Source organism: Sander vitreus, chromosome 16 (assembly GCF_031162955.1).
Source record: "Sander vitreus isolate 19-12246 chromosome 16, sanVit1, whole genome shotgun sequence".
Classification (NCBI taxonomy): domain Eukaryota; kingdom Metazoa; phylum Chordata; class Actinopteri; order Perciformes; family Percidae; genus Sander; species Sander vitreus.
Genome location: NC_135870.1, coordinates 13,946,763 through 13,958,850, shown reverse-complemented (window position 1 = coordinate 13,958,850; position 12,088 = coordinate 13,946,763). Strand labels below are relative to the sequence as shown.

Sequence of the window (12,088 nt, the reverse complement as noted above, 5' to 3'; positions counted from 1 at the left end):
ATATGCTGACATTGACATTAAACTCTGGCAGCTCAACAGATCTTGAATTAGTGTTGAGCTGCTGCCTGACAGAACATACAGTACCACAACATGTGGTCAGTGAGTACTTGTTTTGAACAAGATTGAAAATCTCACGTTGATAATCACTTAAAACGTTGAACTTGAAGAGCCTTTTGAAGCAGGGTGATAAGAATAGAAAACGTCACTACAAGTACCGAATGTAGCCAAGAAACTCAACCAGTTTACACTTTCCCCTCTGACTAACATAAAGCCTTCATCAGGTGAGAGGATGAAAAGCCACTAAGCCTTTGTAATGAATGAGGGAGTAACGACACACGTTCAGATATGCCTTTGTGGCACACGTATACGGATATACTCAAACTTTTATGATGTGTAACAATGTCACCTGTCAGCTATGTAATAGGTATGTAGGTGACCCAGTTTGCCAACACATTCAGGTTAAAACCTCCAGCTCGCTCATCATCACTAATGAAATCATTGTTGATCTCAATGTTTATGAACTATCATTTTAATAAACATGAAGGACAGACAGCTAGATTGCTACGCAGTAGCTCAAACTGTTTAAAAATAAAATCATGGTGGTTGTAGCCGGAGAAGCAAGGATAACCGCGTATGTACTGCTCAAGTTAGCTAAAATGAAAGTAGCAGTCCACGCATTGTTTTTGTCGGGGCAGCTGATTCATGAGCATGACTGAACCGATGCTACTTCACTTACCCGACTAAACCAAATGCTGAGCTGTGTCTCTGACAGCACGGCAAAGTAAAACCTCTGGGAGCTGGGCTGGATGTGGAAAGGCTCCTCTTCACTCCTCAGCGGACAAAGCAGCCTCCGGGGCCAGCCGGTTAGAAAATACATGACGGCAAACTCACTCCGCCTCGACACTCCAAACAGTGTCGCAATGCCAGATCGTCGGTGCCCCGTATTCGCCCTAAAGTGCTTAATCCAAGCGAGTCATAGGCGCTGTTTCCGTAAAAAAGAAAACTTAAAAAAAAGGTACATGCAGTCCAGCGTTCGCCCTGGTCAGGTTATAAATCCATGAATGCCGTACAGAGACCTTCCATCAGCCGATGGAGCTACACCGCTAGCTAGCCCTCTGTTAGCATTCGCTTTCCAACTTGAAGCTAATGAGCTATCCAAGGCAACGACAGCCTAACCGAAAACAGAAGCAACCAGGCCCGCAGCGACAGCACACAGCACTAAACAGCTTGCTGCTGCTGACAAATGGGTCGATTCACTTTCGCTCCCGCTGCCGTGTCAATTCTTACGGTGTCTGGACCAGCGGTGTTTAATAACGGTAAAGCGTCCAGTTTTCACTCCTCTGTGCCTCACCGTCGCCATCTTTACAAGAGTCTGTGACTCCAAGCTGATTGGCCACGACTGAGACGTTTGTGTCTGTTGACATCTGACGTCGGCACTCCGTTATCTGAAACCATGGTAGGCCACGTGGCTCGACGCTGACATCTGGTGGTGTAAAAATAAAACGATTTAATGGAATATCTTCAGAAATCATGCAGGGAAGAGATCCACTGTCACGTTACAGTATAATTTTGTCTCTCACCTCTAATCAATTTCAATCAATCATCGTTTGTGTCAGTTTTTGTAAAGTGATTCATAATTCATGCATTCATACGTTGTAATCGTGTCAGACAAAACATGATTAAAATGGTGTGGCAAATCATCATGTTCTGGCTAAAAGGCTGGAATGATCAAAGCAAGCCCAAGATCGGAGAATTGAGCAGATATATGAACTTGGGGACGTTTTCCTGTTTTCTATGGAGAATAGAATAGATGTATATATATATATATATACGTATTGGTACAATTGTATGTAACGAATAATAGTTTCTTCTTCTTCTTCTTCTTCTTCTTCTTCTTCTTCTTCTTCTTCTTCTTCTATTTAACGCCGCTAGAAGACAATAGTGGTAGAGGAAGAAGAGGAAAAAGAAGAAGACGCTTGATTACAGTATTTTCCATTTCTTATATGTTACTGGTCTTATTAAAGGTGCTCTAAGCGATGTTGGGTGACGTTACTTCTTGTTGACGTTCAAAGTATTTTCAAACAAAACGAAGACTAGCTCGCTCCTCCCTCCTCCTCATCCCGTTCCCTCCCTTCTGTGCTTCAGTGTATTTCCATTTCCACATTTTTTCACAGTCCATCAGATATGTAGATACCTTATCCGTCATCATATCACTAACATCCACCATCGTGGACATGCTTTAACATCGGTTTTTTTGTAGTTGTTCCCTGGACACAAACCAGCGAGAGCCATTAAAAAGAAATAAATGATTATAAATTATAATTCTGTTAATGATCATGGTGCTGCAGCCTCAGAATGGGATATAGTAGTAGGCCTATCTTACTTTTTCGCCCGCAGGATTGCACCCAAATGAAATTATAGGTGTAATACTATTCCAGTTTTCACCAGTAATATTATAGGTTAACTATGATTAAATATGAAATGCATACACTGTTAATGCTTACGCATTGACTCGAGCAGCAATTTTCTCCCACACCAATTCTCTCTCTGTTGCAGCAGCAACCGCTGTCTTGCTTTTTTAACACATGTTCAAACTCGTTGTTTGTGCGCAGAGGCCTGTACTACGAAGCGAGATCAACATGTCCTGGATTTCTTTCAGTTCCCCGGCTTCACCTAACCTAACACCCGCGGTCCCGCATAAACTGTATCACGACGGTGGTTAACAACTAGTTCAGTCAACCCAGGGTCTCCCAATCCAGCGGCGCGCGCGTTCACATAAGAGGCGGTGTTTGCACAGCACGACCAATCGCAAACATCTACCAGAGCCGCATATTTTACATAAGAAGAGGAAATTATAATTCTACATAAATATGAATAACACAGACACGGTTTTGCAGGCAAAACGCAATACAGTTGCGCTGCTTCCTAAAACAGGAAGGAAAGCTGGCAAAAAAAATAGCCGACGCTGTAAATGCGTAAATCACAACGCTTATTAATATCACTTCCCATCAGTCAGGACCAAGATCTGACCATAACTACACTTGTGCACTTTCCATAAACTGTCGTTGCTTTAGCCTAGTATTTCAGTTGCAACCCTGGCAGTGGGAAGCCATCGTGAGAGCAAATAAAATATATAAAAACAAAATTCAAACTGATGTGCGCATTGGCAACACACGGCTCAAGAAGCCGAGCCGATATGTAATTCCCTCCCATTACAATCTATATATTTCATAAATATACACATCAGGGAATGCTAATGGGGTTGTAGGTCTCTAAATGTTTTAACTTTCTGTCTCTCTCTGCGCGCCGAGCTCCGCCTGATCTTCATCAACCGAATATGGATTGGTCAGTAGGCGGTGCTTTTACACCGGTTGATCTCTGATCTCCAACTTAACCTGCTCCCGACCAGGTTAGGCGTTCAGCATAAGTTACCACGGCGACTGAACCCGATCACAAGTGACCCACCTTCGTAGTACATAAAACCCTGGGTTGAACCTGAAGTTAGCGCGTTAACGCCAAATCTCGCTTCGTAGTACAGGCCTCAGGAGTATTTCCACCGACCCGTTTGTTTCTGGTTGTTACCATGGTGAATCGTAGTATCATGGCTCCATTCATGCTGCCTTTTTATTGTGGTGGTGCACGCGCATGAACATAGGCTACTCGGAGTTGATTGAACCAACTCATATCAGCTGTTCTGGAACCGAAAACTCAGAGTTTCCCATCTCAGGGTAAATCAATTCAGACATCAGGGTTACACTCAGAGTTTGTTAAACCTCCTTCCTGGAACGGGCCCCAGGTTAGGGTCACAGGCTCAGTTACCATAGTAACAGACTCTGAGGTTACGTTACCTCTTTATGAAACAGAAAACCCAGAGTTTCCCTCATCTCAGGGTTAACAAACTCAGTGTTTTCACTAAACCTGCTTTCTGAAACGATCCCCTGTACATACGAATCAAGATCAACATGTCCTGGATTTCTTTCAGTTACCCGGCTTCACTAACCCTAAAATAACCTGTGTCACGACGCTGGTTATCAACTAGTTCAATCAACCCAGGGTTTCCCAATCCAGCAGCGCGCGTTCACATAAAAGAGGCGGTGTTTGCGCACCACGACCAATCGCAAACATCTACCAGAGCCGCATATTTTAAACAAGAAGAGCAAACTATAATTCTACATAAATATGAAGAACACAAACACGTTTTACAGGCAAAATGCAGGAAGGAAAGCTGGCAAAAAAAGCTGACGCTGTGTTACGTAAATCACAACGCGTATCCTATCAATATCACTTCCAGTGGTGTAGTCTACGTGATAGTAAGCTCCAGGATTTCTATATAGGCTACCCACTTAAAAATGCCCAATGACACGTAACAACATAGGCTACTTTCCATTATATTTTTGATACATTTTGAATTGTCATCCGTGCTTTTTTCTTAACATCGATAGGCTGAATAAGGTAGCCTATATATATATATATATATATTTTTTTTTTTTTACCGTAAATTGGTGCATTAAAGTGTATCGGAATGCAGGAAATGAAGTCGTTGATGCTTAAAACTTTCCTGGGGGAGGACACCCAGGCCCCCCTACTATGATATGCCCCCTTCCTCCCACAAAGGCAGATTCTGGCCAATATACAGTAGGCTACAGTACACCCACTATAATAGTAGGCTATACATTAGCTAGACTACACTGGTCACTTCCCCATCAGTCAGGCACAAGATCTGATCATAATTACACTTTTGCTTTCCATGAACTGTCGTTGCTTTAGCCTATTATTTCAGTTGAAACCCTGGCAGTGGTAAGCGATCGTGAGAGAAAATAAAAAAATATTAAAACATAATTCTAACCGATGTGCGTATTGGAAACACACGGCTGAAGTAATTCCCTCCGCTTAAAAATCTAAATATTTCATAAAGATACCCATCAGTGAATGTTAACGGGGTTGTCGGTCTCTAAATGTTTTAACTTTTCTCTCTCTCTCTCTCTCTCTCTCTCTCTCTCTCTCTCTCTCTCTCTCTCTCTCTCTCTCTCTCTCTCTCTCTCTCTCTCTCTCTCTCTCTCTCTCTCTCTCTCTCTCTGCGCGCCGAGCTCCACCTCGGTGACGCCGTTATCAACCGAGTATTGATTGGTCAGTAGGCGGTGCATTGATCTCTAATCTCGGGAGCAGGTTAGGTGTTAAGCATGAGTTACCACGGCGATTGAACCCGATAACAACTAATCCTCCTTCGTGGTACAGAAAACCCTGGGTTGAACCTGAAGTTACATCTTTAACGTCAAGTGTGTGTTCAGGGGACCGGCAGCTCGCGGACAGTGAGGACAAAACATGTTGTAGCCTAAAAAACGCCTGACATCTTTAACAGAGACGGTTTGTTATTAGGCTGTTTTAAAACTACTAACGTTAGGTAAAAAACATTCGGGCTCACTTCGGTAGGTGGCGGTAGAATACGCATAGTTGTTTGCTAACTGCCAAACAGGAAGAAGAAGAAGAAGAAGAAGACGGCGCAAAAGCAGAAGCAAAGAATTTCGGCAGAAGCATGGCTGCTGACATGAGATTACCAACTATTCAAAAGCCAATGTCGCTATCAGTTTCTGCTTTGGGACGAAAAGATTTGGTCGTCCCCGGCGATGTTATCACTTCAGACACCGGCTTCATGAGGTAAGCGTTTGGTCGGTGTACTGGTGGTGTGATCGGCTGCTGTGTATCGTGGCCAGTGCCACACCATGTTTTCATGGAATCAACTAAATGTAGCTTGATGATGTTGGGATCACTTGGGAAAATGTAGTGTTACCATAAGGTAGATTTAATGTGACCTTCATCATCATCATCATCATCAGTGTCATCATTATGCAGATTGCACTAGATTAAAGTTACCTTTCAAAAGGGGGCGAGTTTAAGCTGGTTGTACTCTCTGACCATAATAATATTGATTAAGCTGTTTACCCTTTTATGAAAGATTTAGACCAACCTGTCTAGTCTGTGATCCGTGTAAATCCAACCTTTTCTGGCTGACAAACAATATGTAATGTAAGTGAAATTGTGATAGGGACTCTAAACAGGAACGACATAATAATTGAGTCCTTTAAGATTGTGTCACTGTGTGAGCACTATCTGGTGCTCATAGTAAACCCAGCTTTTTCTTCGGCACATCCCTTTTGGGCTATATTACTAATTATCATCACAATACACCATTTATCCACAGGGGTCATGGTACCTATGTGGATGAAGACAAGCTGACAGCTTCAGTTGCTGGAGAGGTGCAGAGAGTAGACAAGCTGATCTGTGTCAGACCACTTAAGACCAGGTAAGGTATTCAGTTAAGACTAAAACATTTACGGTCAAAAAGTCAAGTGTGTATTAGTTGTACTGGATTGTCATGTGCGTTTTATGTACTGCAGCTTTTGCAGAAATTATGTAGATTAAATTTAGTGGTATGTTATTTAATTGCAGGTTCAACGGTGAGGTTGGAGATGTGGTGGTTGGCAGAATCACAGAGGTAAGGCACTGCCACCACATCTCTTCTGATGTCTGACATTTTAAATGTATCCTAAAAATATATGGCTACGACAAGCTGTTGTCATTTTGGCTGGTGAGACATTTATCAATATGTGTGTTTATTTTGTAATACGTATAGGTTCAACAGAAACGGTGGAAAGTGGAGACCAACTCACGGCTGGACTCTGTCCTCCTGTTGTCCTCTGTCAATCTGCCTGGAGGAGAGCTGGTGAGATGCTAGAAAACATGATTCCCTGGGAAAAGTGTTCTGTGTATTACACTGTTAGTTGATCTAGCATTGTCCTAAAGGATGGGGAAATGGGTTTAGGACAGGGAAGTTTGCTAAAGGCCAAGTTTTATTTATTGTTTATCTTTTATTTGATTTTCTCTGTTAGAGGAGACGATCAGCAGAAGATGAGCTCACCATGAGAGAATACCTTCAGGAGGGCGATCTCATAAGTGTAACTTACAGTTTATTATAATCTTTCATCGGCTGCTCCATTTTATTATTCTCCATTATAATGTTCTTGTTGCTCTTTTCCTGTGCTTTTAGGCCGAGGTGCAGTCTGTGTTCTCCGATGGAGCCCTTTCCCTGCACACCCGTAGTTTAAAGTATGGAAAAGTAAGTTATGTCAGTGTACACAATTACACAGTACAGCTGTGATGAAACCCCCCAAAAAATGTTTCAGTTTGCGCTGGGACTCACTGTTTGTGGTTCAATCTGGGTGTAAACAAAGGGCCAGGGCATAGTTGTGGGTGGACAGTGCTATCACATATGTGGCGGGCAAAATTTGGAATTCCCAAAATATGCACATTTTGTGGATGTAACCACTTCTGTGTATCTCTCATTTTTAACAATGTAATTAGTGCAGCAACAAAATGGTTGAATTCTGGAATAATAAAATAAGAAGATCTGTACATTTAAAGCAAGGCTTAAAAGCAGTGCAATTCATAATTTCTCCACAGTTTATCACCGATAGAATACCATAGTGATTTTGCTCCGTAATAAGCTAGTAATACTTTCCTAATTTGACCTAATATCTTGTTTCTATTTTATCTGGCTATCAGTTGGGGCAAGGAGTGCTGGTGCAGCTTTCTCCTTCCCTGATCAAGAGGCAGAAAACACATTTCCACAACCTGCCATGTGGTGCATCAATCATCCTCGGGAATAACGGCTTTGTGTGGTTATATCCCACTCCTGAACAACAGGATGAAGAGGCTGGGGGCTTCTATACCAGCCTGGAGGTGGGAACAGAAAAGTACTTTATATTAAAAAGTTAACAGTTAACCAGGTTTTGTTTAGATACTCTTACAGTACAATTTGTGAGTAATCTGCAGGGAGGAGACTAATGAAATCGATTTCCATGTATATAGTTAACTTATTGGTTTGTGCATTTCTTGTCTCTGCCCTTTCAGCCTGTTGGTCTGTCAGATCGAGAAGTGATTTCACGGCTGAGAAACTGCCTACTGGCTTTGGCTGCACATAAGGTCCTTTTGTATGACACCAGTGTTCTCTATTGCTACGAATCCTCAGTTCAACACCAGGTAGGAAGCAATCAGATACAATATGATGCACTATAATATGGGACTGTTTTTAATTACACCTGCTGTCTCTCAAATGTAAAGCAATGAAAAGATACTGCCTACACAATTGGACTTTTTCTGTGATTTATTGTGACATCTGGTGGCCATAAAGGAAAACTACAGCAAGAGTTGATAGCAGTTCTTAACTTTGGCTGAATCCCATTTCTCGATTACCCCTTAGCCCTTGGCCCTAGAAAAACGAGGGGTAGGGGTGAAAACATACCCCTATGAAATGGGACGCCACTTGGTTACATCATCATACATACTTAGGTCTGTTGGCAATACATATTTGTATACACACTGCATGGTGTGTTGTATATCTGTTTCAGTTATCACTGTTTTGAATGTCATTGATGTTCAGAAACACTTTCTTTGTTAACAAAAAGCTGTCTTTATTGCCCAATAAAGTACACTAAAAAACACTACAGGCAAAACATTATATAAAAATGTTATATTACAGAACCATTATAAGCTATTAGAACCATAACTTACATGTCACACACATATAAAGAAAGCACTCAAATGTATAAAACTCAAAAGACACACAAGTCCACAAACAAACAAAAAACTACAGCTATTCTGAAATTCCAGACCCCAGTCTGATGCCTGTTGGCCAGTAACCTTTCCCCTCATACCCCATTTCCTTCATTAGTGTCCTGTATCATAACCAACAACAATGTACAGGTGCATTAACAGGAATGAATTACACGTTTACAATAATACAGTACCAATACAATAATGAATGGCTACAACACGAACGCAGAAACTTCTGCTCGTTTTCAGAAAGTGGATCAGCTGCTGGGTTTCCTCCTGCGTCCCTGTGGGATACAAGACGGTAGTGTTATACACTGATATCACACGGAATTCGCTGCTAATGGAGTTTAGTTAACACTGTAGACATGCATGGAGTCCATTCAAGGCAGAGAAATGCGGGACTGTTGTGCAAATAAGTAATGTAGCTAACGTTAACTTTAGCATTAGCATAGCAAGCTAGCGATTGTAGAGCACAAAACGAGACCGTCGTAATTTTTAAATCAATTCTTTAAGCCGAAAATACTTACATTTATGGATCTCTCTGGTCGACCTGGCAGCCATGTTTCCTGTTGCGCAATGAATCAGGATAGCCCTTGCTGTTCAAGTAAGCTCGCGTTCTTACTTGGCGTCAAGGTGTATATAGCCCTTCCCCCTAGCCCTACCCCTCGACCAATCTGAGTATTGGGACAGCACTTACTCTCACGGGAGCGCGCAAACCAAGGGCCAAGGGCTAAGGGGTAGGGTAAATAGAGAATTGAGATTCAGCCTTTGACTCTGACTCTGTTCTAAAACAGTGTGGACCAGCTATGGTTGATTTCATTGCTCTTTTGGGCGGGGAACTGATGACTTAATCACTAATGCGTCTCATAAATATTGTGCTTATATAAAAACGGCATCTTAGTAATTATGCTATCACCGTATTGTTGTTGAAGCATCTACGTGGCACATACTACATGGACAATACTTAGTTTCGGTTAATTGTTGAAGTAGACATTAGTTTGCAAAGTTTTCTCTCTTGCTAATAACCCTGGCTAACCAAGCCCAACCCAGTTGTTTTATTTTTATTTGAGCAATCTCCTCTTAAGCTGCAAATTAATAGTACACCGAAGTAGACATTATTGCCAAAGATTTCTTTTATGGTTTGCCATAACAAACAAAATATGTTTACTATTAATGCTTAGATCTCGAAGAAATTACTCCATTCAAAAATGTGAGAATGAATATGGATTATGTATAATTCTGCTGGTTCTTCTTAGTGGGATTTTTTTTCTTATATTTAGTTAATAAAGCCTTTGTTATGTAAATATTGTCTAACAGGATCCATATGTTTGTTTTTTTCAACATAATTGATTTATAATTCTCCGCTTTATGCTGTCTCTGTAGGTCAAGGACATCTTGAAACCAGAAGTGATGGAGGAGATTGTAATGTTGACGCAACAGAAGCTGTTAGAACAGGAAGGTTAAAGAGCAGAAATCCTAACTGTGACCCTATCACAAAACCCAGATCACATCCATCAGTTATGTCAGGGACTGACCACCTATCCGAGGATCGAACTTGCCTTTTTTCAAAGAACCATTGTTATTGAGATAGTCCTGTTGAACAGCTCCAAGTGTATTTTATGTAACACAACTGATGATTATTATTTGACTGCTTATGGAAACTATGGGTATTTTCTCCTAGTTCTGCAGCATTCAGAAATCACAAAACGGCTGTTCTTACGTTTTACAGAGGTATAGTGGAACACTTTTGATAATGTGTGGTGTTGTATAAAAAAAAACTGTTGTTGCAATACATTTTCTATAAATATCAATGTTTCTCAGTCTTTTGTTGAATAATGTCTAGAAATTTAAGTCTTTATAAGGGGTTTTAGTTAATGTATGCAATATTTTCCTGTTAGCAATAACGGTACCGAGATGTATACAGCAAATCTTTAAAATGTTTATTTTTTAATTAAGATAGTATTGACTTATCACTATTAAATGGTAGATTAACTAAGATGGTATGGTGAAAGTGGTGATGCTAACCAGAGCACAACTGTTTATTATATATATATATATATATATATATATATATATATATATTTGAATTATATTGGTTTATCAGTATCACTGTACAAACCTCAGTGAAAAACATTCACAGTACTTTACAGTGTCATCGTTTTTGTTTTTACAACATGCTGCATGTACTGTACAACAGAACAGAAATGGAGCTGTTGTACCTGTAAAACACAATATCATCTAATTTTATAAGTGAAAGGGTTTGAAAAGCAGGTGTTGGTAAGTTTTCTTTAACTTATTTTTTGTCTGAGTATGCCCTCTCAGTGGAATTGGAAGTGCTCTGTCCTGCTGCACTTCAAGCATAATAAAACCTCTGCTCTGGTCCCTGGCCTGTACTAGCCCACGCACGCACGCGACGTCAGACGTAACCCCACCCACATATTTCTGTAAAGTATGGCGGCACCAGCGACACAAGTACTCCTCGGCCAAAGTTTATTGCTCAGATTTTCACGTGAGAGCGATGAATAAGTACGCAAACCGAGCGGACAGTAACGAAGAGCTCGGCGACCGTAAACAGAGGGAAGGGCTCGCAGAAAGAGTCGTCGGTCTCTGGCCGGTACAGTTTCCTCGATTTCTCTTCACCTCCTTGATTGAAGTGCCTTTAGTCCGGGTACCACAGGGGAAGAAACACCGCAAGACGGGAAGAGTGGACACGGAAGTTTGAAACAAACTCTTGCTTTGAAAAGACAAATTACAAAGCATTTCATTGTGGTGACCAGATTTTTTTTTTTTTGAGACATTTGAATGCACTTGTCCGACATTTATGACCAGCGTGTTAAAAGGGACACAGCAAGAACCAACTGTAGAGTGCTCGATGTGCATTTAAGGGTCTGGCGCTGCATACCACCAGCTAACGTTAGTTAGCCTCCATGGCTACCTTTAACATTAGCTTGAGGTCGCCAGCTAACCAACAATATAAATGTTTCTATGTAAGTTTCTGTTCACTTGTCTTTACTTCATACGTTTTTAACTACAGTGCACGTTTGGGATATGTGATAGAAGTGTGTCATTTTCACTTTAGTGCTCATTGCTGATGATTTAATGTTTTGGACATTGCTGTTGTGTAAAAAAAATAAAATAAATAGTTGCACAGGGACGGCCTTATGGATAACAATAATGAATGCTCTGGTGCAGTTCAGTGATCTTATAGTTTTACAATTGTGTATGTCCTCGATGTTTTGATGATTATTTTTGTATCAAGCACTTTGTTGTTGTCGCCCGTCAACGCTAAATTTCCTGATCGTCATCTGTGTTGTCTGTAGTATACTGAGGTTTACCAATGTTAGCTTGTCATTTAAAGAGCTTGATTGGCATTAGAAAGAGGTAATTTAGTGGGCGTACATCCTAGATATAACACAGTCAAATGGGGTTGTTTACAGAAGGAAGTACAGGTAATGTAGGTGTACTGACAACATAGTTG

At 41.0% G+C, this 12,088-nt stretch overlaps 3 protein-coding genes across 5 annotated transcripts in view; 2 read left to right on the top strand and 1 right to left on the bottom strand.

Moving 5' to 3' along the window:
- The window catches only part of ric1 (RIC1 homolog, RAB6A GEF complex partner 1), a 40,027-nt gene extending 38,643 nt beyond the window's left edge, over positions 1-1,384 (bottom strand). For both annotated transcript variants that reach the window (XM_078271332.1, XM_078271334.1), the window contains exon 1: positions 737-1,384. In XM_078271332.1, the coding sequence (XP_078127458.1) occupies positions 737-877 (141 nt within the window). In that variant the 5' untranslated portion in view covers positions 878-1,384. The remainder of the gene's footprint in view (positions 1-736) is intronic.
- A 3,775-nt stretch (positions 1,385-5,159) lies between these two features.
- exosc2 (exosome component 2) lies at positions 5,160-10,421 on the top strand. The gene is made up of 9 exons (XM_078272083.1): positions 5,160-5,655; positions 6,200-6,301; positions 6,448-6,493; positions 6,632-6,721; positions 6,888-6,953; positions 7,046-7,114; positions 7,561-7,737; positions 7,909-8,037; positions 9,994-10,421. Exons 1-9 carry the CDS (start codon positions 5,534-5,536, stop codon positions 10,072-10,074), a joined length of 882 nt encoding a protein of 293 aa, XP_078128209.1. The 5' UTR covers positions 5,160-5,533; the 3' UTR covers positions 10,075-10,421.
- Positions 10,422-10,859: 438 nt separating this feature from the next.
- Positions 10,860-12,088, top strand: part of abl1 (c-abl oncogene 1, non-receptor tyrosine kinase) — a 36,523-nt gene continuing 35,294 nt past the window's right edge. Inside the window, exon 1 of one of the 2 annotated variants that reach the window (XM_078271715.1) lies at positions 10,860-11,597. The gene's annotated coding sequence lies outside the window, so the exon portion shown is untranslated. The remainder of the gene's footprint in view (positions 11,598-12,088) is intronic. The other variant, XM_078271717.1, reaches the window with a different exon arrangement.

Coding starts and splice junctions, on each gene's coding strand:
- exosc2 (XM_078272083.1), top strand. CDS start 5,534: ATGGCTGCTGACATGAGATTACCAACTATTCAAAAGCCAATGTCGCTA. Junction 7,115..7,560: donor GTAGTTTAAAGTATGGAAAA/GTAAGTTATGTC, acceptor TCTGGCTATCAG/TTGGGGCAAGGAGTGCTGGT. Junction 8,038..9,993: donor AATCCTCAGTTCAACACCAG/GTAGGAAGCAAT, acceptor CTGTCTCTGTAG/GTCAAGGACATCTTGAAACC.